This window comes from Camelus dromedarius, chromosome 23, assembly GCF_036321535.1.
Source record: "Camelus dromedarius isolate mCamDro1 chromosome 23, mCamDro1.pat, whole genome shotgun sequence".
Taxonomy (NCBI): domain Eukaryota; kingdom Metazoa; phylum Chordata; class Mammalia; order Artiodactyla; family Camelidae; genus Camelus; species Camelus dromedarius.
In genome coordinates, this window is record NC_087458.1 from 9,550,402 (window position 1) to 9,575,346 (window position 24,945).

The 24,945-nt window shown below is 40.7% G+C and overlaps 2 protein-coding genes across 2 annotated transcripts; one reads left to right on the forward strand and one right to left on the reverse strand.

Moving 5' to 3' along the window:
- Positions 1-5,095: 5,095 nt before the first annotated feature.
- LOC105086522 (mucosal pentraxin) lies at positions 5,096-8,126 on the forward strand. Its single transcript, XM_010977045.3, has 2 exons — positions 5,096-5,187; positions 7,474-8,126. The coding sequence occupies exons 1-2, from the start codon at positions 5,124-5,126 to the stop codon at positions 8,067-8,069; spliced, it is 660 nt and encodes a 219-aa protein (XP_010975347.2). The 5' UTR covers positions 5,096-5,123; the 3' UTR covers positions 8,070-8,126.
- Positions 8,127-8,826: 700 nt separating this feature from the next.
- LOC135318930 (olfactory receptor 10J1-like) lies at positions 8,827-11,063 on the reverse strand. Its single transcript, XM_064477644.1, has one exon. The coding sequence runs from the start codon at positions 10,690-10,692 to the stop codon at positions 9,748-9,750; it is 945 nt and encodes a 314-aa protein (XP_064333714.1). The 5' UTR covers positions 10,693-11,063; the 3' UTR covers positions 8,827-9,747.
- Positions 11,064-24,945: the final 13,882 nt, after the last annotated feature.

Here is a 24,945-nt window from a genome sequence, read left to right on the forward strand (position 1 = left end):
ACTGTACACTCACCTGCTTTTATTTTAGAGAAACAAAAAATTAAACCTTCTTCTGGCCAGGTATGATGGACAGTGCGCATTTATCTGTAATTCACTAAATCAAAACGTTACCTTTCAAACAGGGCATATCCAGTGAGACCCTTGGTTCTCTTTGCCCTAAGATGTGATCATCACAGTAAGATTCTTCAGGATAGACCCACATAGAGATGAAACCAGCTCCTCTTTCCCTAACTCCCAAGTCCAGATCATCCTGAATGGAATTTTCAGAATATCCTAGCACTTTTTCTATGTTACCAGTTGCTTCTCTGTAGTTTGTACTCTAGTCAAAACTCACAGTTGAAGAGAAACCAGAAATGTGGTTGTTTGGGGAAACTTACTATGGGAAAGGAGAAAGCTTTAATTTTTTTAGCTGTTGATATTTTTACGTACTAATCTCATAACTGATCTCATTCAATATTCATAAAGACTCTGTGGGGTAGCTTTTTTTTTTAGCTCCTATTTTATAAATGAGGGAAGTGAAGCACAAGAAGTATGTAACTTCCTGATGGTCACACAATAAGAAAGGGGAGGGGAGAGGGGCAACAGAGGGGTAGGAGATTGAGGTGCAAACTATTAGGTATAAAAGCAGCTACAAGGGTAGATTGTACAACATGAGGAATATAGCAAACATTTTATAATAACTATAAATGGAGTATAACCTTTAAAAATTGTGACTCACTATATTGTACACCTGCAATTTATATAATATTATACGTCGACTATACTGCAATAAAAAAGTGGGGGGAGGACTGCATCTTTGAACTAAACCCAGTTGAGGCTGATTCCCCTGCAGCATTTTCTCTCTTTCTGGCAAACAGGTCCCTGACCATTTCTCATTCTCTTGAACTAAAGACAATAGTGTTCCCACCTGGCAGTCAAGCCAACCCTCCTTTCTCTGGCCTTATGGATCCCTGGTGCTCAGAAAACCATGTCTCACACTTTTCTGCCATCTCTTCCTGTCTCCACTCCAACTGTCTTTCCCCATAAAAAACCCTCCGGTCTCTCCCTGGTTTTTCTAGGTCAGGAGCTTCCACCCAACTGGACTCAATACCTGCCTGCCTGTACCTCCCTCCTATGGAAACACCTAGAGTGGAAGCACAGTCAGGGACTGCAGTGGTCCTGGCAAAGGGGTGACACCACCACCTGGCTTCTTACATCCTTCTTCCAAGGACAGACCCTTTTTCCAGCTGACTAGGGCCAAGTCTGGATGATGAATATACACAGAAATGGAGAGAAATGCTTGTTTTCCACTTGATCACTTCTTCTAGTTGTTGCGATCGCCCCATCTTTTGTGATTTCCCATTTCCTGTTTTCTTCTGAGAAAGCCTGAGCACGTTAGACAAGAGAACAGGCTCACGGTCTTCATGAGGGCACAGCCTCACTGACACTTGGTATCTGGGCTTCCAGGTCTTGGGACAATGTGGGACCAGGAAGGACTGTTATCTCATCAGAAAACCGACATCGTTCACCATGTGGGTCAGCTGTGGGCTGTGAAATGAGAGCGAGGTGGAAGCCTCTTCATTTCTTGACCTTTTTCCTTTAAAACGGAACCAGATGAGGACCTCCCAGTAGACGTCAATGGAGCAGGTCTGGTGGTTAGTGAGGATGAGAAGCACCTGCCCATGACTCAACTGCTCTGCGACTTTATCACTGCAAGAGCGTTGGTGGTTTTGACCATTAAACCATTTTACATGTTTTTTTTCCATGTTTTTTTTTCCCTTAGTCATACATTTGTTTCACTTATATCCATAAGTTGTCATTGGTTAAAGTTATGGATTGTATGGAATATTCATGTTGAAATGTAACACATAAATGAGAAGCATAAGAATGATCACTCAGAAAATTCACATATTTATCTTTAAAATATAACAGTCATGAAAAATTTAAATTTACAAAAAGTAGGTTATAAAATTATACATCAAAAACCATATATACTATATTTTTGCCATGCCATATTTGTCATAATTGTTTCCCATCTCTTTTTTTAAAGTAATAACATTTATGGACACACTCAGAAACTCGCCCCCATTCGGCCCCCTTCCTTACTTCCTCCTTCCTTGGAGTTAACCATGATGAGCGTGTGTGTATTTTTCCTTCAAATGTTTGTACATTAGTACATATGTCTGTAATTATAAACATATGGTATTATTTTAAATTTGCATATGTATTGTTTTTGAAATTTATCCGTATTTATTGACAAAAATGTACTAATCTAATAAATATTCTATAACACATCAAGATGTCTTCAGCACTTTATCAGACCCTGGGAAAGTAAACACAGTTGGCCCTTTATAACTGCAGGTTATACATCCACGGATTTAACCAACCGCAGTTCAAAAAATATTTGGAAAAAAATTCCAGAAAGTTCCAAAAGCAAACGTTGAATTTGCCATGCAGTGGCAACTATTTACACAGTGTTTATATTGCATTAGGTATGCTAAGTAATCTAGAGATGATTCAAAGAACATGGGAGAGTGCGTGTAGGTTACGTGCAAATACTATACCATTTTATGTAAGGAAATTGAGCATCCGTGAATTTTGATATGGGGAGGGGGATTCCCCCATGGATACGGAGAGAGGACTGTACTTGGAAACTAAGCATTGATATTTTTGGTTTTTTTCATTATGTGTGTGTGTGTGTTTAGGCTCTGTGTCAAAAATACAAGTCAAAGTCATCAAAGTGAGGGGAAGGAACAGTTCAGTGGTTGAGCGCATACTTAGCATGCCTGAGGTCCCAGGTTCAATCCCCAGTACCTCCATTAAATAAACAAACAAATAAACAAAACTAATTATTCCCCCCTCCCAAAAAACACTGAAAAAGAAAGTGAGAGATGAGAACAGGTGATTAGGAAGTAACACTAGATGTGCACTAGTGAGCAGAATAGACTTCTTCCCTGCCTGAAATTTACAGGTATCATCTTTTTAAAAAAAAGTCATCAAAAAATTTTTTTGGAAAAAATAGCACAAGTAGTTAAAATTTTAAACTTTGTATTTTTCAAAGTTTGTTTAAATGCATTATTTTTATCCCCAAACGAAATATGATATATAAAATGTCATTTTAAATCCATTTATAAATTATGTTCTTTCTTTCACAATTAAAATTAATTCAATAATGTGAAGCACTTATTAAATGTGGATAAATCAAATGGTCTTTCTAGAGATGTATTATGAATATTATTGAAGGCTTTAATAAAATTAACTTACAATGTAACCTTTAATTGTAATATATTGATCTAAAGTAATATTTTATGGAAAATAATTTATTTTATATTACATAAACATATACTGTGAAAAATGACTGAAAATTCCTTAGTGAATTCTTGATGTTGTGTTACTATGAATATTGTTTTAGAATTAAAGGAAAGAGAAATCTAGACTGATTTAGACCAATCTAAAATTTTACAAACAAGACAAGGATTTTTAAATGCTTTAATTCCCATCACACCATTTCTCACTCATACTATGATTGTCCAACTAGCTGGCTTGCTGTTAATCACCCAGCTGAGACCAAAAGAATCACTAAGCCCCAATCATCAACCCACAGACTCACAAATTAAATGTTTATTGTTTTAAAAATTGAGTTTTGAGGTGGTTTGTTGCATAGCTTAAGTAGAAATGAACTGCCACAATGAATACAGTGGCTTTTGTTTTTTGCAATGGAGAAACTTAGACAACTTCCTTTAGTTCTTCTTGTCAACCTGGAAACACCCAGATGAGTTCACTCCATGAGTAGTGTGTGCTGGGGCCAGTCAAGATGGCTGTCCTCTTGCTCTCTGCATGTACATCCCCTGCTGGACCAGTGCCTGCTCCCCCTACCCTCTACTCACATGACTGACCTTCCTGCACACTTGCCCCAGACCCCTGCTAGTGACTACCCTCATCAGAGGGGCGGTGAGCGCCTCTCTGCTGGTTTCCCTGGTAACCAGTGAGCCAACCTACCGTCAATTCCCCTTATAACTGCTAACCTCCCCCTGGCCCCAGGGGGGAAGACTGCCGCCCTGTCCTGCCTGCGGCACACGGTGGGGAGCTGAGCCGGGACCTTGCTTCAGACGTGTAAGAGCCCCCCTCCATGAAACCACTGATGTCTCCATCACTGCCTCTGGGCTCTTTCTTTGGTCTTGAAGCTGGGCAAGGACAGCCTGCGGGGCGCAGCCCCACCAGCAGTACTGGGGCTCTTGTTATGCATGAATTGCAGCCATAGACGCTGCAGATCAAGCTGTGGGAGAAAACATACATGACCCGTATGTTCTTGAATTTTAAAGTCTTACCCCGTGTGATGAATTTAAAAAAGGAAGAACTAATAGAGCAACTCACAAAAATTTTTATCGGAGGCAGAGAAATAGACCGCAGGATAACATGTCTATAGTAGTCAGCTTTGTAAATCACAGATTTAGGCCATAACATAGCCAGCTTGTTCCCAGTATCTAAGCACTATTCCATGCCGTCCTGACATGGCTCACTCTGTCCACCTTCACAGACGCCTTCTTTGAGCTGCTTGTCTCCTAGCTGAAGTCCAGAGTCCAGGTGAAGGGCATCCTCTTAACACCCAACATCTAGAAGGTCCTTTATGGGGAACCTGGCAAGTTCATCACCAAGACCACAAGAGCTAGAGCTCACCTATTCAAAGTTCTCAGCCACCTGAATCAGTAAATGCCATTCCTCCATAGTGACACCCCAGCCCCTAAACACAGGGGGGACATGGTTCCTCCAGCAGCTCCAAGAGCAGGCCCATCTTACAGAACTAACAACAGACTGCCACAATTTCCTTATACATGTTAGGTAACTCAATGTCCCCTTAGGGACACTTCCTTGTGGGGGACCTGAACAGGATGGCTCAGCAGGAAACAGAACAGTTAAAAGAAAAAGGAAAAACCCTGCAACTGAAACAACAGATCAGAAAGTACACAAATCTGTTTCTAAATCACATCCGGGTTCAGTTAATGTTTACCATTTACAGCTTTGCCTTCTGTTACTGGTACAAAGGCTGTGCCCCAGAAGCACAATATAAGAAGCCAGACAGTGAGCATCTCTCCATCACTACAGCTGCTGCGTCCTGCCCACTGCTACCACCCAAGGAGTGCACGATGGAGAAGCTTCTTCCAGGTGTCCTGCTCCTCGTCTTCCTCTCAGAGGGGATGACACATTCAGGTGGGTCCTGAGCCTTGGTGGGGAAAAGTTCCTCCGAGTCCCGGGGGAACTGGAGTATAGCTCCTCTTGCTGCTGCTGCTGCAGCAGCCGTTTTGAGGAAGATGAGAATGAAGGATGGGATAAGTTATCTCTTGAGGCATGACAAATCACCTCAAAACTGAGCTTAAAACATCGACTATGTATTATCTCATATTTACCGTGCGTCAGGAGTTAGGGAACAGCGTAGCTGGATGACTCTGACTCAAGGTCCCTCCTGCGGTTGCAGTCAGCCGACCAGGGCTGTCCTCCCATCTGAAGGCTGGACAAGGCGGGCATCTGCTCCCAAGCTCACTCACAAGGTTACTGTCAGGATCCCGTTCTTTACAGGCTGCGGGGTTGGGGGCCTCAGTTCCTCACCGGCTCTTGGCGGGAGGCTTCCCTTAGTTCCTTGCCATGTGGACCTTTCTACAGAGCAGCTTGCAATGTGGCAACTGACTTCTCCCACAGGGAGTGACCTAACAGAAAGTGCCCAGCACAAAAGCCACAATCTTTCCATAATCTCATCTTGGAAGTCACATATCTCAAGTTTTTCTGTATTCTGTGCAAGAGCAGCGAGTTCGCCTACAATCAAGGAGAGGAGAATTACATCGGATGTGTTTTCAGAAGCACCACAGATGCTGACGAGTCAGGCTATGCCTGGCATGAGCAAGCCCCAGACATGGCTTTGCTGACCATGTGGAATTACCTCTCCCCTGAGAGAATAAGAAGGGATATGTAGCTTTTATTGGGGAAGGAAAAAAAAAGGGTCATTGCAGGGGTTGGGGTGTTCATTCTCTGATTCTTCTCAATCTGTTAGTCCAGGTCACATGAAATATGACATTTTGGAAGAATTCTGGACTTGAAATCAGAGAACCAGTTTCTCCCAAACTAACTGAATTGACTTTGTGAAGTTGCTGAACTCCGAGCCTCGGTTTCTTCATCCATGAAATGGGTATAAGAATGACATCAAACTTGCAAAGGGTTGTTTAGGAAGATTGTGTGAGATAAGTTAAAGTGAAAATGTACTTTGTGATGTGTTAAGTGTTGCAAAAAGTTAGTTTTTATTAGAAGTGAAAAAAAGCTTTAACGTTTTGGCATCCTTCCGTCTGCACCCCATTCTATTATTGCCACTAAGCACAACTTCATCTTCTCAAGTTGGAGACGCCCCCTTCTCTATCATTTCACTATTACTCTCTTGCCAACCATGCTATTTTGCTCCAGTTTTGTATACTGACAAGGTCCCAAATCACGCACCGGGCGATGAGTAGATCACAGGGTATAAATTCATGGTTTACTTTCCCATCCTTCTAAGTCTTGTTGTAATGGATGAAGCTCCTCCCCCCACCTCTGAAATCTCTTCCTAGCCCTCCCTCTCTCTAAATGTTCTGTTTCCATTCTTTGTCCAAGGTGAGCATTTCTTAAGAAACCCTTGTATCCAAGGAAATAAGAATTCTGCTGTTTCCATTTCCTACTTAAAGCAAAACTAATTCAACTCATACTGCTTCTCAGCTATGTCTCCCTTGATTCAGTTAGTCATTATTCTCTAATTTATTTCAAGGCCATAATAGTTGTTAAATTTGCTTTTCTAAGCAAGAAAAAGAAAAACAATTGGTTTTTATAATGATTAAGCCCTCCCCTCTCGTGCGTCTTAAGAGGAAATAAGGAAATGGTGAGTAATTCCATAATCCTGGGTTGCAGCCATGGGGAAACTGGTCCCGAATGGGCATACAGAGCTGCAAAAAGGGAGTGGACAGGAAGGTGAGGACACCATAAAGGCCATGGACTTTGCACACTGTTCTATTCCTCACACGTTGCACTAACGATGAGCACTGGCCCAGCATAGCCAAGCCATGGTTCAAGAAGGGACATGATAATTACATCTAACCCCAGCTACGAGAGTCCCGTGGGAGGCATCTCAGAGCATGATCAGTGGTGGGAGAATACGGGATGCTCCCCTCCAGGAGTCAGCTGTGTTTCATTTTCTACAACTGGTGTTTGCTATTCTATCCGGATGAAACCTACAGAGAAGATGGGCGTGGGGGTTAAAAGAGGACATCCCTAATTCCTCTGTCAGGATAGCTGTAGCAAAGCCTGCCTCTTAACACGCACATTCTGCGCACGTGGTCACGGAGGTAAGGCACCTGCAGGCACCTTGCAAACTCCAGCGCGCTGCGTCTGTTCGCTCAGGAGGCAGCTTATGGTCCAGAGTGAGAGCAAACCCAACAAGAGCACTGAGAGAACTTCTGTCCCATTGTCTTTTCTCCACAGACTTGGGAGGGAAGGCGTTTATTTTCCCCGAAGAATCAAACACAGCCTATGTGTCCCTGATCCCCAGGTTGAAGAAGCCGCTGAAGAACTTCACGCTGTGCCTGAAAGCCTTCACAGACCTCAGCCGCTCTTACAGCCTCTTCTCCTACAGCACCAAGTCCAGGGACAACGAGCTGCTTCTCTTTGTCAGCAAAGTAGGAGAGTACATGCTGCACGTGGGGAATGCTGCGGTCACCTTCAAGGTCCCCCCGTCTCCTTACGCTCCAGTCCATCTCTGTGCCAGCTGGGAGTCTGCCTCTGGGATTGCTGAACTCTGGGTGAACGGGAAACCCATGGGGCGGAAGGGTTTGCAAAAAGGGTACTATGTGAAGCAAGAGGCAAGCATCATCCTGGGACAGGAGCAGGATTCCTTTGGGGGAAGTTTTGATGCAAAACAGTCCTTTGTTGGGGAGATATGGGATGTGTCCTTGTGGGATCGGGTGGTCCCCCTCAGGGATATGTGCGCCTCGTGTTACAGTGGCAACGTCCTGAGTTGGCAGGCCCTGACTTATAAAGATAAGGGCTACGTGGTGGTTAAGCCCAAGTTGTGGGCTTAAGCCTCACTCTCTGCCGACATGATTTCTGTTTAATAATACACATTCTCTTTGAAATGAAACACACTGACTTAAGTTTCCTCCGGCTCTGTTAAGATGGTGTAAACCACATTAAGGACACAAGGGATAAGTAAGCCTTTAATACACAGTCTCTGTATATGAAACCACCTTGGGCGAACTGCACCAGAATTTTCTGTAGCATCAATCTATCAGAACCCAGGGGAACTCACAGCTTTCAGCAGGGGTGCCAATCTTGCAGAGCCCTGGACAGGGGATGTGGGAGGACCTGTGGGGATTCTGTGTGCCAAAAATCCATCAATCTATAAAATGACGTGACTGCTGGGAGGGCCTTCAAGAATGGGCTACTGTTGTGGGCAGGTCCCCCAAAGACAGACTCTTCTGTGGGGCCTTCTCAGAAGTAGGGTTGTGGGTGTCCCCTTGAACCTAGCCCAGAAAGGATGCAGAGGTGTTTGCAGACAGAGGCAGAGAGGAACTGCCTCGGAGGCTCCTCTTCACACTCCCAGGTTGCTGTCTTGGAGGCAGGGGCTCTGGGGAGGCAGAGCTTTGATTCTTTCAGGAGATCCTCCCCAAACGTGAAGATTGCCCTTCTTGGCCCTTCCACCCTCAGGGATTCCCAAGTCCTTTGTTTGACATGCACTTTCAGTGCATCGTCTATGGGGACACTTGGACTGTTCTTAAGCAGGAGGGGCATGGTGGGCGGGAGACATAGATTTTTTTTTTTTTAAACATCAGCCCTTTATTTGGAAAGACATTTGGAAAGTTCTGTCTCTTTTTAACTCCAGGTCAAATAATCCTAAATTCTTAAAACTTTCTCACAACTCAATACAGTTTTCCCCTTCAGGGGGCAAAGACAGTAGGAATTGGTAGACGCCCAGACTCTCCTTTAGACAAAGGCTTAAACTCAGAGTTTAAACCAGGCATCCAACGGTTCACAGAAAATGAGTTCATCAACGTAGAAATGAAGCGGGCCAAGGCAAGACACAGATGTCAGCTCAGGCTCCACGTGGAGACTGAATGAAAATCACGGGCTAATTTCCACATCTGGGACAGTCAGAGTTAGTTGGGAGGCAGGACCAATACATTTACTTTCTAAAAAGATCTTCAGATACCCCTACACTTGTGAACGAATACATTATAGCATATGCATTCCCCCCACAGGAAGCATGTCTAACCGTAGTGAAACTCACTTGCTGGATGTGACAAGTTGCTTACTAGTGTGTGAATATGCAAAACTCGCCAAGGAATCAGTTCTAATGGGAGCTTTGACAAAATTGGGAAGAACAAAATTTCATGGGTCTTCAAGGCAGGTGAGAATGTTTTAAGCTGATAAAATTTCATCTGGAATGTCAGAATCCGTTACTCTTGTTGCTGCCCAAAGGAGAAAGTGATGATAAGTAAGAAAGGTGGTTTTGACTGTGCTTTCGACACATCCTGTCCACCAACCATGTTCTCTTTGAAAGTTCAGAGCTCAATATCCACCTGACATTTAGGTTGATCTTTCAACCCGTCACTTCCAACAGGTGCTATGCAGCCCACTTTTCTGCCATTAGCACAGTGGAAAGAATCAGCTACCCTCTTGCTTACAAGGTCTCTGACGTGGAAAGCACAGTGAAAAAGAAGTACATGGGGGTGTGAAGGCAGCGGTCAATGCTGATTGTGGTCACAATGGTGACATTGCTAGAGTGTACACCACAGGATTAAGCAGAGGAGTGAAAACGGTGTAAGTCACTGAGATCAGCTGGTCCTGATCCCTCATGTTGTCTGACTTGGGCCTGAGGTAGGCGATGGAGGCACAGCCGTAGTGGACGATGACCACACTGAGGTGGGAGGCGCACGTTGCAAAAGCCTTCTTCCGGCCCTCGGCTGAGGCGATCTTGAAGATGGTGGAGATGATGAAGATGTAGGAGATGAGGACCAGACCCATGGGCACCACGATAACCAGCGAGCTGATGATGAAGTTAATTATGTCATGTACAGCGGTGTCAGCACAGGAGAGCTTCATAACCGGGCGGATGTCACAGAAATAATGGGCCACCTCTCTGTCACAAAAGGGTAGCCTGAACACAGAGGAAATCTGAATGACAGCCATGAGCAGGCCAACGCTGCAGGCCCCCCACACCAGCTGGGCACACACTCGCTTGTTCATGATGACCCTGTACCTCAGGGGGTGGCAGATGGCCACGTAGCGGTCATACCCCATGGCTGTGAGCAGGAAGCAGTTGTTGATGGCCAGAGTGATGAAGAAGAACATCTGGGTGGCACAGCCTGCCAAGGAGATGGGCTGGTTCAGGCCTATGAGGTTACAGAGCATCCGAGGCACAGTGACCAATGTGTACAAGGTCTCTGACGTGGAAAGCACAGTGAAAAAGAAGTACATGGGGGTGTGAAGGCGGCGGTCAATGCTGATTGTGGTCACAATGGTGACATTGCTAGCCAGGGTGAAAAGGTACAAGGTAAGAAATACCACAAAGAGGGTGAGCTTGTGTTCATGAAAGCTGGAAAAACCCTGGAAAACAAATTCACTCACTACTGTGTGGTTCTCTGCCTTCATCGATAAATTCCAGGTCAAAAAGCTGGAGACATAGGCCAAGCAGCCAGAATACATCAGTGCCCTGTGCTTTGGGCAGGAGAACTGCAGGAGAAGGAAATACGGATTTGCTCCTGAGGGATGCTTGGTTAATGGGGACTCTTGCTCTCCTACAGGTGGAAGAGAGAAAAACACAAAAAGGAAATAAATTCATGGATGGACACTTACGCATAAAGCTACAAAAGAACAGAGAGAGATGGGATAAGGTGGAAGGAAGGCAGGTGGGGTCAAGTTTGGAAAAGGTTTCCTCGTGTGTTAGAACATAGATGTTGGGGGAAACTGAGGCTAAAGAAGCAGGAAATGCACGCATAATTAAGTTTGAAAAGAATTTTGTTTCTTGTAGATTATAGTTTCAAATTTTCATTTACTTAAAAAAAAAAATGCCAACTTTGCCCACAACTCTTCCCCTTTTGCTTAAACCACAATTTTACCATCTTCTTAAAGGTCTTCCCTTCTAGGTTGCCGAACAAGACAATGCTCTCTGCTCCAACAAGACATGGGTGTTTGCTTACGCCCTGCTCCACTGTCTGCATCTTTCTTGAACCCTTTTTCACAAATCACTCAGTAGCTTCAAACCTGACTACACCCCGACCAACCCACATGCACATTGTTTTTAACAAACCATGTTCCTCTCTCTAGTTTTCCAGTTCTTACCTCAAAGTTCTTACCTCAAGTCTCCTCTTGCTCACAAAGTCTTCTCAGGACTAAACACAACATATGCATCCAAGCTTTCTACAGTGCCGTTCAGTTGCTAAGTTGTTGTCGTGGACTGTGTGTTTTCTAGCTCGTGCTTAGATGTGAATTTTCACAGGTAGTTTAACTTACCCTTAGACTTCTCAACTCTCTTTTCCGATTCCTTTAGAATTATAAACTGGTATCTTTGGGGAAACCAGTTGGCCTGTCTCATCCTCTATTCCCTATCTGGGGAGTTACTGGGGATCAAAAAGTTCTCACTAAAAAAATATTTAATAATAATAACAACAACAATATTAGTCCCTTAGGCACTTTTTAGTTTATAAAGAGTTTTTAACCTGTATTATTTAACAGCATAACAATCCCATATGTTAGGTCAGAATGACCTCCATCCTGCAGATGGGGAACCTAAAGACATCTAGGGTTAGGTCATTTTCCCAAAATTATTAAGTTCTAGATTCATTCTTTTAATTTTAAGGCCATTGTGGTTTGTCCTACACCACGCCTGCCTGAGAAGCATCATGACTACAAAGCAGATGAGAAAGAATATACTTTTCTTGTTTTGTTCTTACTGCAAATAATTAATGCATTTTCCTCACTCTGGGAATGAGATTACATTAGGGAAAATTTGGAAAAACTGGAAAACACTGGGAAAACTGGAAAAATTTTAGGATGTTTAGATAAGTATATGAAATATTAGTGACAATGCACATACATTCTCCTTGGCTTAATATTTCTACTCCCAATTATTTATTTTAAAGAAATAATCAAAGATATGTATCAGGATATATGTATAAGAAGTTTTTATGATATTAGTTATATTAATGAAGGACAAAAGCAATATAAATGAATACAGGAATGATTAAATAAATTATAACATGTCCATCTGATGGCAACCATGTAGCCATGATACCTCTAAAAAGGGCTGGGCTGACAGAAAAATACAATAGATAGATACAGAGATACACAAATAGACTGTAATTTTGTAAATATAAAAAGAAAAGAAAAGAAAAAATAAAGAATTAACAAAGGAAAGAAACACATTCAATAGCACACATGCTTTTAAAAAGCCTAGAAGTAAATATACCAAAATGCTAAAAATATTTTTTTCTGAGTAATGAATGAAGAATCTCACATCATTTTTCTTTTTATGCTTTCTCTATAATCCAGATTTTCTTCTTAATTACTCCTTTCTAAACAGAAAAACAAAATTGTGAAATTCTTCTCCCACATGGAACTCTCTAATGAGGCTGCAGAGAAGATTGAGAAGAAAAGGTGAAAGCCGGGGGTTAATTTATCTTGGAGAAGAAAAAGTTGACAATGTAACGTACAAGCAACTTAAAAGTCTCTGAACAGACATTTTACAGAAATTTGAGCACCCAAGGGCCATATCCGGAGGAAATTAACTTCAGTTTTTAAAGAAAGATTGTAGCTGGTAAAAAGAAAAACTTTCTGAGCAGTGCCAGGAATGGAGTGTGGCAAGTGTGATACTTGCTCTTGGGTGCAAAATTTAAAGAAGCACCCAAAACTAATCTTGTAATCAAGAGGAATACAATTTTAATGCAGTATTTTAAAAAATTAATGCTAAAATCAAAGATGAACAAAATATTGAAGTTTTAAATAAAGACAGGATTAGTGTTGACTGCTACTGTAGTGGAATGCAAGTAGTTGAATGAGGGCATATTTTGAAGAGCAGAAAAATATATTTTCAAAAGATAGAGAAAATGTAGAGCAAAATATGTGCCCCTTTTCCTCTGAGATATGGTGATAGGCTTGTCTGTAATCACTCCTGTTTAACTGAGATTCATGATGTATTACTGAACAAGATACAATTCAAATCTTATGTAACTGGAAAATCAATCTACCTATATTAAGGGGAATGAAAAAAAAAATAAGCTAGGTTAGAGAAGAGAAAAGATTGAGCTGTGCTTGTGCATTCCTGTAATTCCATCTCCTCCTCCATCACCCTCTCGGGAAAATGAGGACTCCTCAAGGTGGCAAAGACCTGATGAATGGTAACACTAGGATCCTAAGATCATGACAGCTGAAACAAAACGGCAGCCGAGCTTTGTGGAATCCATGTCACTGCGAAAAGCAACACTTTGCACCGCTTTCTGTTTCCCTGGATTCTGGATCTTTAGCCAAAAATATTTCTCCACACTAAAAAAAGTAAAAATATTTCCTTCTAGAGAAATCATTTTCTGCTTAGACCTGACAGCCAATCCTAGGCAAGGGATTAATTTTATTCATTTCATTATCCAAGTCTTTGCTTCCAATTGGAAGCAGGCTGGAAAAACTCATGTGCTTGGTAGCTTTAAGCCTTTTAAATATAACTGAATCACAGGACCTTAGTGTTAGGAGGTAATTTTAAAAGCACAGCACCCCTCACAAAGAGCCCCCAAACTCTGCTTCAGTGCTTCCAATGATTAGAAATTCATTATCTTACAAGTTAGCATCCCCTCTTTTAAAAAGAAAAAAAAAAAACCCCTAAGTTTACTTAAAAAAGTAAAACTAGGCTTTTTTATATAATAAAAATGCTTAAGGCAAAAAAAAAAAAAAAAAAAAACCAAAAAACCAAAACACCTGTCTATACAGAAGGGTATAAGTGGAAAAGGTAAATTTCTCTTTCTGTACCTTGCATTCTCTGGTCCAGAGGTAAACATGATTCATGTCTGTGTGTTTTAATTTGTTTATTTCTGTCTAGAAAATTCCCAAGTACAACTGTGTATATTTCTATATCATTTCAATTTTACACAAATGGAATTAGACTGTGCATACCCATTTACAACTAGCTTTTTTCACGTCATATTGTATCTTGAATACTTTCCATAACAGTACTATAAATCTATCTCACTCTTTTCATTTCTAGTGGTGCAAACTATCTCATTATATAGGCCCATATAGATATTTTTGAATGGCCTTAGTTCTTAGAGAATGTGACTTCCTATTGACTCAGTATCTGTCTCCCTGCAACTTGCCACAGCCCCACATTATCCCATCTTCTCTTTCCTCTTCAAGCTGATAGTGTTTAAAAAATCTGGAGATCATTATAATGTCTCAGCTAAATTTCATGTCCTTGAATCCATTAACAGAGCAAGATGAGCATTAAGAAATATAATATTAATGAACATGAGAATCAATACAACCAAATACTGAAACCAAAGAGGGAAAAGAATAGTATTTTGGAAAATACACATGGCATTCCATTTTCATTCAGTTCTGCTAACAGCCACTCACTGTGTCCGACCTTAGCAATAAGGAGGAGTCACTTTCCAGACAGTGATCTTTAAAAGGCATTGAAAGGCTGACTCTGTTCAGAGGAAGCAGGTGAAAACACCATGTGTTCAAGAGGCATTTGCAAGGGAAGCTAAACCTCACAAAGCTAGAAAAATTCAGCTCCTCTAGTATCAGAGAGAACCTCAAATTACTGCTATATTCCTTGAGGCTGGGGGCATTGGTTCCTTTGGCTTGGGAAGTGGCACAGGAAAAAAAAAATGCAGTCTCTGAAACACCAGCTTTCAGGAGCCTTGGATATTTATTTTCCCCAAGAGGAGCAAAGCCCTCTATTGTAAGTCTCCTGGGATCATCCTCTTGAAAATCCCTCTAGGGTACTAAGGCTGAGAGAACCCTAGGGCTTATCTCAAGGGCTTTGTTAGGAACTTGGATAGTAGATGAGGGAGATGCTTTCATTTGCTTACTCACTGTTGAGGGTTGTTGGGGTTTGAGAAATTAATACTGTATTGAGTTTTAGTCAAGTAAACCACAGAAATACTAGATAAGCTTACAAAGAGAAGACCTTAAATTTTAGTTTTTCAGGATTAGAGAGCAGCTAGCTTCCTGAAACTTACTCAAATAAGATCATTGCAAGAGGGTTGCAGAAGCTATGGCCTCTCTTGTCCAGTTTCATTCTATAGCCGATTTCCAAGAGTCTCACCAGACATACATCTCAGCCTTACTCTCTCACTTACGGAGATCCATCTCCCACACTTGGGAAGGGCAGAATATACTTTCAGACCCATTCCTCATGCTCCCTCTGGTTCATTCTCAGAACTTGGTGGAGACAGAAGGAAACAGCAGTAGATCTCCACTCCAGTAAGTTGAGTTTCTGGCTTAGTACGACCTCTCCATCAAGACGGTCTCTGTATCCATGGGAGATGTTTTAGTTCTACCATGTACAAAATGTTGGCCATGAGGATCTTCAACCCAGACTAAGACTTTTCTTTCTAAAATAATTCTACTTCCCTCTAATTAAAAAAGTACTATATGTTCATTATAGAAAACACAGGAAAGGAATAATAATGTCAATCACTTATGATATCCAACTTAGAAACAGCAACACTATTAACATTTTGATGACAGTCTTCTAATCATTTTTCTATGCATCTATATGTTTGTATCTGTTTACACACATATACTTACGTTTATGGGAAAAATGAGATGGTTATTATTTTTGTAGCTCTTTCTCCCTTTTAATAATATGTGGTCACGTTAAACACACCTTTTTTATATCCAGTTTGTTTTTTCTCTTAGCAATGTATGGTGAACTTTTCCCATATCAATCAAATTTTTTTCTGTATTCTTCTTTTTAAACAGCTGCCTTGCCTTCTGTCATAGGAATGCTCTATATTATAGTGTGGTTTCAAGATTCAAATAAGCATCATGCATTACATGTGGTTGTTACATCTTTAAAAAGTCTTTTTTAGTCTAGACCAAGGTTTCTCAACAGCAGCATTATTGACATTTTGGGCCTGATAATTCTTTGTTGTGTGTGTGGAAGGTGAGGAGGTAGGTGGTCCTGTGTGTTACAAGATGTTTATAGCATCCCTGAACTCTACATTCTAGAAGCCAGTAGCATCCTCTCCCTTTTTGCCACTATGTTGGGGGAAATCAAAAATGTCTCTAACTATTGCCAAATATCCCCTGGGGGCAAAATCATTCTCCTTTGAGCATCTCTGGTCTAGAGCATTCCACCATCCCTCACCTTTTTTTTTTTCATTTCATTGACATGTTTAAAAACTAGGTTGAAGTTTCACCTTCTGGATATCTATTTACTCATTGTATCACTTAACTTATTCACCTATATCCTGTGTTTCCTGCAGATTGGAAGTAGTTCTAAAGGCTTAACTAGGTGCAAGTTCAGTTTATGAAACTATCTTAAAATATAATGAATAAACTATATTATACTATATTAAACTATATAGCAATTATATATAACCATATATATGTATGTACAATTTTGCATTGTATTAAGTAGGGTTGTCAGATTTAACAAATAACTATACAAGATACCCAGTTAAATCTGAATTCTAAATAAATAACAAATAATTTTTAGGACAAGTATATCCCAAATATTGCATGGGACATACTTATACTAAAAATTATTCCTTATCTGAAAATGAAATTTGACTAGGCATCCCATATTTTATCTGCTAACCCTAATCAGAAGGCACATATTGTTTCGTTATTTCACTGATCAATGCTACATTGATCGGTGTTTCAGGTAGCAACAGCCTGATGCTCTATTCAAATTGATCCCATTAATCTTTTATCATTTCATCTTTTAATGGCTCTTGTCCAAATCAATTTTTTATTAGGGATTGCAAACAGTGCTTTTCTAACCATGTCATTTCTTCTACATTTATTCCATGAAGTTTTTTTTTTGTATAGAAGAAGTTTCATTAATTAGGGCAACAGTGCATGCAAGATAAAACTTAATAGAATTGGAATTCAAATGGGGTCCTCTGATTCTGAGTTTAGTGTGCATTCCATCACATCCAGTGAAAAAAAAGACTTCTTGGTGATACATGACTACAAATAGTCATAATCCGGCAAGCCTATGTCTTATAATTAGCAGAGAAATGCAGCTTGGGGGTGGGAGTGGTGCCTGCAAACTGAAGCCAATTCATAAATGATTCTCTAAGCAGAAAAAAAGAAAAGCTCTAGAAGTAAGGGGTAAATGATGGCATCCAGAAGACAATAGAGTGATGCACAATTAGAGAATCTCTGGCATTTTTCCATTTTCCTTCCATTCTGGCCACACATTCTGAGTAACATGTTTTAAAACAATCCATACAGCCAAGTACATAGGCATGGATGTGCCGCAGAGAGTCAGATTGCTTGTGGTTCCTGAAAGGTCTAGAGATTCATTCACAGATTGTAAAAGGCAGGTCAAAGGAGACTCCTCTTCTTCAGCTATGTGACACATGATTGGTGTGAAGGGTATCTGCAGGGCAGAATTGGGCAACACAAGGAATTTCATCTTCTTTTTCATTTACTGACTTCAGTAGACTGCATTTCCAGTTAATTAAATTTAAAGTTGAATATCTCATAGTTAGAATGGTAGAAAGCAGAAAGAGGATTAGAAGACCTTATCTTGTCCTTATTTTATGTATCTCCATATGGCTGGCAGGCCATCAGTCATAAAAGAAAATATTCTATGATACTTATTGCCATAGGAATTAATTGAAGAGTATGTTCCTTGGTATTGGTTTTCTTAAGTAGAGATGCAAAGACAAGATTGGTGATTCCCATGAAAGAAACAATTGGAGGCAGAGTTGTCTAATGTAGTGCTCTTTAAGAGAAAAAAGATAAATGAACTTATTTACAAAACAGAAACAGACTCACAGATGTAGAAAACAAACTTATGGCTACCAGAGGAGAAAGGGAGTGGGAAGGGATAAATTGGGAGTTCAAGACTTGCAGATACTAACTACTATATACAAAATAGATAAACAAGTTTTTCTGTGTAGCACAGGGAGCTATATTCAATATCTTGTAGTAACCTATAATGAAAAAGAATATGAAAAGGAACATACATGTGTGTATGTATGACTGGAACATGATGCTGTACATCAGAAATTGATGCAACACTGTAAACTGACTGTATTTCAATAAAAAAGGAAAAAAAAAACCCAGATATTTCTCCATAAAAACAAAAAAAAAAAAGAGAGAGAAAGTTTTTTTTAAAGAAGTTATCTCTAAGGAAAGAGAGGATGATTTATTAGGTTGCAACATCATGATAGAAGTAGTCAATGAGCTAATTACTCACTTTATATCTCTAATAAATATCTATTGAAAATCTAAACATGCCCTACATCATGCTAAGAACCAGGTAAAGAGCAATCAATCAAAATATATACCACATGATGAGGAGTAAGACAAAAAAAGATGCAATTTTTATATATTGTGATGCATACTTCGATAAGAATGGAGTAATATGGGAACAATATGTAACTTTCTGACGTGCATTTTAATACATTAAAGTACTTACATCCACCAGGAAGCAAAAGTCATGAGATGACTGTTCCTGAATATTTACTATAAAAAATGAACGAATCAGCATTTTGAGTTACCTTGTGAGTTTGAATAATGTCTCAGAGACTGATCAGCTTTAGAGAGTTTACCACTGAGATCTGGGGCTTGCATGGCTGAGACAGACCCTGGATGGTGGGAGCTACACTAAGATTTTTCTACTTACCAAATTCATTGGGCTGTTCCTGGTTCTTCTCCGACTTGATAACTCTAATGTATTCAATGCCATTAATCACCCTCTGTCCTCACATTTTCTTCAGCCTTAACTTTGTGACACTAGTACTATTTCCTTGTGTTTCTGCTACAAAGAAGCTTACCCGTCCGTGGTGGTCATTTAGCACATGGTATACATCTCTCAGTCTGTTTTCCAGAGGGGATGGTGGATGCCATTTAATCTGGGCAGTCAGTGAACTTGAGGTTGTTAAGAGAGACTCTCCTGCACCGTTATCATTTCAGTGTGTGATTAACCTAAATATCTAAATTAACTACTCACTCACTATCACATCACTCTGATTTAATTATCTACCTTGTTACTACCTGGGTATGTTTTTGTTCATTTCCTTATTTCTCCCCACATTGGGTTATATAGTCCTTAACAGCACCTAGTCTCTCGTCCTTTCCTCTGTCCTAAATCGTCAGCCAAAACAAGCAGATAATTTAGCTCTGTATTTGCCACTGATTAATTGCTTAGGTATAAACTTGCACAAACCATGCTCTGGTGTTCAGGCTTCTCAAAACTTAAAATAAAGGAATTTAAACTGGCAGTCTCTAACGTCCTTCCCATTTTAAAATTGTGATATTTTCCTCTACTTTGGGACTTAGGATAAAAGCTTATAGGAAACTGAAAATACCATCTGCCCCAAGGCACTTTCAACAAATGTCCCATAGTTACCATCAATCCTACATCCTTTCAGAGTTCTGCCTTGAACTCCTTTCTTTCTTTGATTTCCACTTTGAAATCTATTACCACCTCCTGTTGCTTTTTCTTTTCACCTTTGTCAGCTTTCAGACAGTATCACAGGAGGCAAGGTTACTATAAATCCTGAACCATCAGCCTGGCGGACCAGATAGGAGAACGAAGGACTCATCAACCAGGCAGCAGGAGTCACTGCTCTTTGGGAACCACCACAGGACCACACTGTTCAAGTAACTTATCTTCTTGAACTCCTACAATCCTAATGGCCAAAAAATGCTCAGATGTTAGACCTGTAGAAAACCTTAGAGCTCAGGTAGTCCAACCTTCCATTTTATAGACACAACAGTTTGGAAAGAAGTCTCAACTTGTGAGGTATAAGCATGAAATTGTTCATCTTTTTTCCCCAATAACTCCTACTGTGGCCCCATTCCTGTTGAGCAGCATGCTCCTTTAATGACATCTTATACCAATTTCATCAACTTTTAATCACTCGTGTTACTAAAGCAGTCTCACTGGAGTTATTAAACACAGCCCTGTTATTTTCAAAATTTATATTTTATTTGAAATTCTCTCCAGTCTCCATTATCCCCTAACCTCCACCTTCCCCCAGTCATAGAATAGGTTTGTGGCTCCAGTGGTTTGATATGTATTGGGAGGTGAAGGCTGGTGACCACACCACTCCTACCCCTTTCTCTTCCCAACAGCAGCCACTTCCTTCCTGGGAGGCGAGAAGAGAGAATGGAGAATGAAAAGCAATTATCCACAGTGTATTAGCTGTCAGCTCTTTGGTTGTAACTACTATTCTTGTATATGAACACCATCTTATAAGTGGAGGTATAGTGATAATGTCCCCCTTTTGTTAGTTGTCACCATTTCTTTAGCATTATTGATTGTTCTTTCTCATTTAATAGTTATCTAAAAGGAAGTGGTCTCATATGAGTACTTCTGTAGGGTTTTCAGAGGAACCTACATTCTGTCTGTCTGCACAGCTCCAGTGTACCCATCTAAGGTTCAATCTACTGCAGCTCTCAATGCAGGTAGCCCAGTCCACAGCCTCTTGTTACTGGAGTCCCCATCACCCAAAGAGTAGCTCTTTGGGGGAAGATAGGCAAGGTGGCAAGCCTCCATCACCTTCTGCTTTGCCCACCTAACCCACAGGACAGGTGCTTAGCTTTGACACGGAATGGTGACAATACAGGGTAACATCTGGCACCACCCCCTGAGGTCTGTTACTTCTTTCTGGACTTCTCCTGCAAGCTCGAGCAGCATTAGGTGCTCTTCTAGAATAATGCTTCATAAACCTTATGGCCAAAGATGTTCAGGAGTTCTCAACTCATTGGCGGTGGAAGAAATGATTCATTTCATTAGAAATTTAACATCTCTTTTTAACCGCTTAATTTATTTAGTGGAAATGTTAATGTTTTTGTTAGTGCTCTGGTTATAGGTTTTCCATAATTTGCCACAATATTTTTTCCCAATGATTTGTCATTTTTAGTGCGTTTCTGCAGACTGCAAGGACTTTTTAAAATAAATGCATATGACGTTACAGCAGAAACACCTGTGTTATGTTTGAGAACTATTAATTGAATTGCATGAGTGAAAACCATTTCTCCCTTTTTGCCTTTTCTAGGACTTAATTAACTCTTTCAACCATCTTCCCTCAGTCTCCATCTCTGCTTCCTGGATTACTCCCGTCAGCTAATAAATACGATCTAGCATCTCCTATAAAACACAAACTTTCTCTGGACCCCACATCTCCCTGCATCATCATCCCAGAGCAAAACTCAGAAAGTTGTCTACATAGGCTGTCTGCTTTCTCACTTCCTCTTTACTTTCCAACCTCCTTCAACCTGGCTCCCACACATACCAATCAACTGAATTGCCCTTTTGAAGATCCTCCAAGTGTCCGTAGTGCTAAATCCAACGAATGATTTTATTTTCTTACCTTACTTCACGTCTCAACAAGATTCAATGTCATCAACCATTTCCACTGAACTGTGCTCTCTTTCCAGCTTTTAGTGACAAGTTCCCTCCTCCCTTACCGCTATTTCCTCTGGTTTCTTTTCTGGCTCCCCCCTTCTACTCATCTTCTAAATATTGGAACTCCTTACAGCTCTGTCCTGGGACCAGCTCTGTTTTCTAACTGCTGTCTCGCTTTAGCTGATTTCATCTTATTCCAGAGACTTTAAACATATGCCAATGATTTTCAAATTTATGTCTCTAATCCAGACATTTCTTCTGGTCTCCCAACTCTTGTATCTGCCCATTTAGGATACATGCTTGGATATCACAAAGACACCTCAAACTAAAACATCTCTTTGGGCACAAGTCTGCCTTCTGCCCAGGTTGCTGGCCTCCTGAATAAAGCCACCCTTCCTTTGCAACCAACACTTGTCTCTCAAGAACTGGCTTTCGAGTGGTGAGCAGCCAAACCTGAATTCGATAATAATTCCTTAAGGACAAATATTTTCCTCAACTACATCAGAGTCAATCACAATCCTTGTCGGGCAACTTGAACAACTTTGCAGCTTTTGTCTTTATAAACCACTGACTCTTTCTGTTCCCTGGAGTATTCTTTTCGTTTTACAAAAATCTATGTCTCCAGAATTGCAATTCTTAAGACCCCAAATAAAGCTCTTTTTTTTTTGCAGCCTCAATATCGATTATTGTTTGACAATTGCATTTTCTATGTACTCCAACCATCAATAGTAGAAAATAAATGCTGATCAGCAATGCTAGAAAAAAGAATAAATTATATTTTCAGTTTCTCTTGTAGGGAAGCAGAATTTGTCACCCCAAAATACGTCTCTTTGCCATATTGATGATTTTAAGCTGGTTATTTTCTAAAAAAAAAAAAACCGGCTGACATGGGAAAAACGTTGAAAACCAAGTAGGAGTTACCCTTTTGTAAGAAACATTTACATTTATAAGAGAAATCTCCATCTGTAAGGTGTCTCTCAAGCTGTACTTGGAAGAGGAGGACGACCAAATCTCTAGAAAGTCTTACCAATGGAGAAGGCAATGACTTGAATCTGTAACAACTGTATCCTTTCTTACTGTGCTTTTCCAGGTAACCTCCCACAACCGACTACCCCCACCCCCCCACCCTCCACATCCTCTTTTGTCTTTAGCTGAGGATGGTATTCTAGGTGAGGGCTCTGGCCCTTTTGGTGAGCTCCTCAGTTCTCTTGGGTTCCTCCCTTGCAAATACATGATACTAAACTTTTGTTTGATTTTCTCCTGTTAATCTGTCTCATGTCAATTTGCTTCTTAGATCACCCAGAATTCTTGGATCACCCAGAGGGGTAGAGGAAAATTTCTTCCTTCCCATCACTCTCTAAAAAGCAGTATTATAATATCACTGTCTAATGAAGGGGAGATCAAAGAGTAGGTAGTAAGTGGGAAAAGAAAAGTATTTCTGGATTTTATAACGTTCATGTCATTTTCCAGCTTTCGTATTTTGTAATTTGTTGTACTTTGTTTTCTTGTTCTAAATAGTCATTTTTTAAAAATTGAAGTATAGTCAGATATAATGTATCAATTTCTGGTATAAAACATAATGTCCCAGTCATGCATATATATATACATATATTCATTTTCATATTTTTTCATTAAAGGTTATTACAAGACGCTGAATATAGTTCCCTGTGCTACACAGAAGAAATTTGTTTTTTATCGTAAATAGTCATTTTAATATCTAGTATGGCATTCATAATTTTCTATTCAATTTTTTAAGGATACCCAAAACTGTGGAAGTTTCAGGCACCTGAAACTGGATTCACCTCTCTTATTTACACATATTTTTAAAATCAATATAATTCCAAGTCTTAATGTAAAAAAGAAATAAAATGAAATATATTTATAGTAAGAAAATATACCCATGATGACTGTGACAACTGTACGCAGCGTGATCTGACGGTGACGTATGGGTGATACAATAATCAGGAATAGTGTAGCTAACGGAGATCTGCCTGCGCAACAGTGAACGATTCAAGGACGTTGTTTCCAGGAAAAGCAAAGAATAACCATCCCTCATTATATATAGTAGTTTCTTTCCTGCAAAACCCAGTATATTTGAAAATAAAAAAAGTAAAAATACTTCGCATTTATTTGTCAAACAGTCATATTCAAGGCTCAGATAATTATAAAATACCTGGCTGGACATTTGCAAGTGTGTGGTCCACAGATACCTGGCAGATTCCTGCTCCGAGGCCCCTCAGACGCCCAGCTGCTGCCCTTTAAAGATAACAAAGAACATTCCTCTCCTAATAATACCTGCCTTAGCTGAGATAATGCTCATCCACACAATGCCCGGAAGCCTGACCGCAGGAACAGGTCACAGCCCCCGCCAGAGTCCTGCAGCCCTACCCTTTCAGGACCCCCTCCCTTCCCTATTATCTGAACACCAACCAATCAGAGACCAATCCTGCACCTTGTGGTGCCTGGCTACCTGGCGTGACCTTCCCCAATAAAAAGCCTCAGTAACCGAGCCTCAGAGCTCACATCGGCACCTCTTGTCTGTGTGGCCCTCTGTCCTCTGTGGCAGTGCACCTAATAAATCTCTTTCCTAGTTTCATCCTTTGTCTTTGGTAAATTCTTTTACTGCCCGAGCACCAGCCTGCCGAACCCCACAACAGAAAGCATCGCAGAAGCAGAAGGATTCTTTGTTATGCAAGGCTGTCCTGGGTATTACAGGACATGGGGCTGCCTACCAAATGCTAAAAATGCATCCTGCACACCCATCACTGAGACAAGCAACAGGCAACTCCCATTAGCTTCAAAAGTTACCTATTAAAATGCAAATGTCCTTGGCTGGGCTAAGACCTGCTGTCCTTATCTGCTAACAGCCTAAAAGGAATGCCTGTAAGAGAAAGTTGTTTCCATTTTTAACTGCGTCATTCTGTAAGGAAGCGTAAAATAAACCTGGCCTAGTACATATGGCTTGAGGGCTGACTCTGCAAGACTGGGGTTTCTCCGTCTAGAACTGCATCTGGAGTGATCTCAGCACCCCAGAGAGCGACTCCTCCCCTCCACCCTCCTAAACTGTGATTGTGAGGTAGAGTCTGCTCTCCCGGTACATCTGCTCCTGGGTGACCCAGGCTGCACCCTTTGAGGACAGCTTTTGCCCTCTGGACCCACCAGTGGCCTTTCCAGTTCTTTCTCTTATAGACAGACCAGGAAGATGGGGAAGGAGTCTCTCTCTCTGCTGCTCTCAAGTGCAAAGGCTCCTAACAATATAATCATGCGACTGAGCAAAACACACAGTGAGCCCACACAAACCAAAACGTCTGAGTTTGGAGCAGAGAAAGGTTTATTGCAGGGCCAAGCAGGGAAAATGGGTGGCTTGTGCT

Excerpts from the sequence above, each read along its gene's own strand:
- LOC105086522 (XM_010977045.3), top strand. The coding sequence starts at position 5,124 with ATGGAGAAGCTTCTTCCAGGTGTCCTGCTCCTCGTCTTCCTCTCAGAG. Across the intron at positions 5,188-7,473 it reads AGAGGGGATGACACATTCAG|ACTTGGGAGGGAAGGCGTTT; the intron begins GTGGGTCCTGAG and ends TTTTCTCCACAG.
- LOC135318930 (XM_064477644.1), bottom strand. The coding sequence starts at position 10,692 with ATGTATTCTGGCTGCTTGGCCTATGTCTCCAGCTTTTTGACCTGGAAT.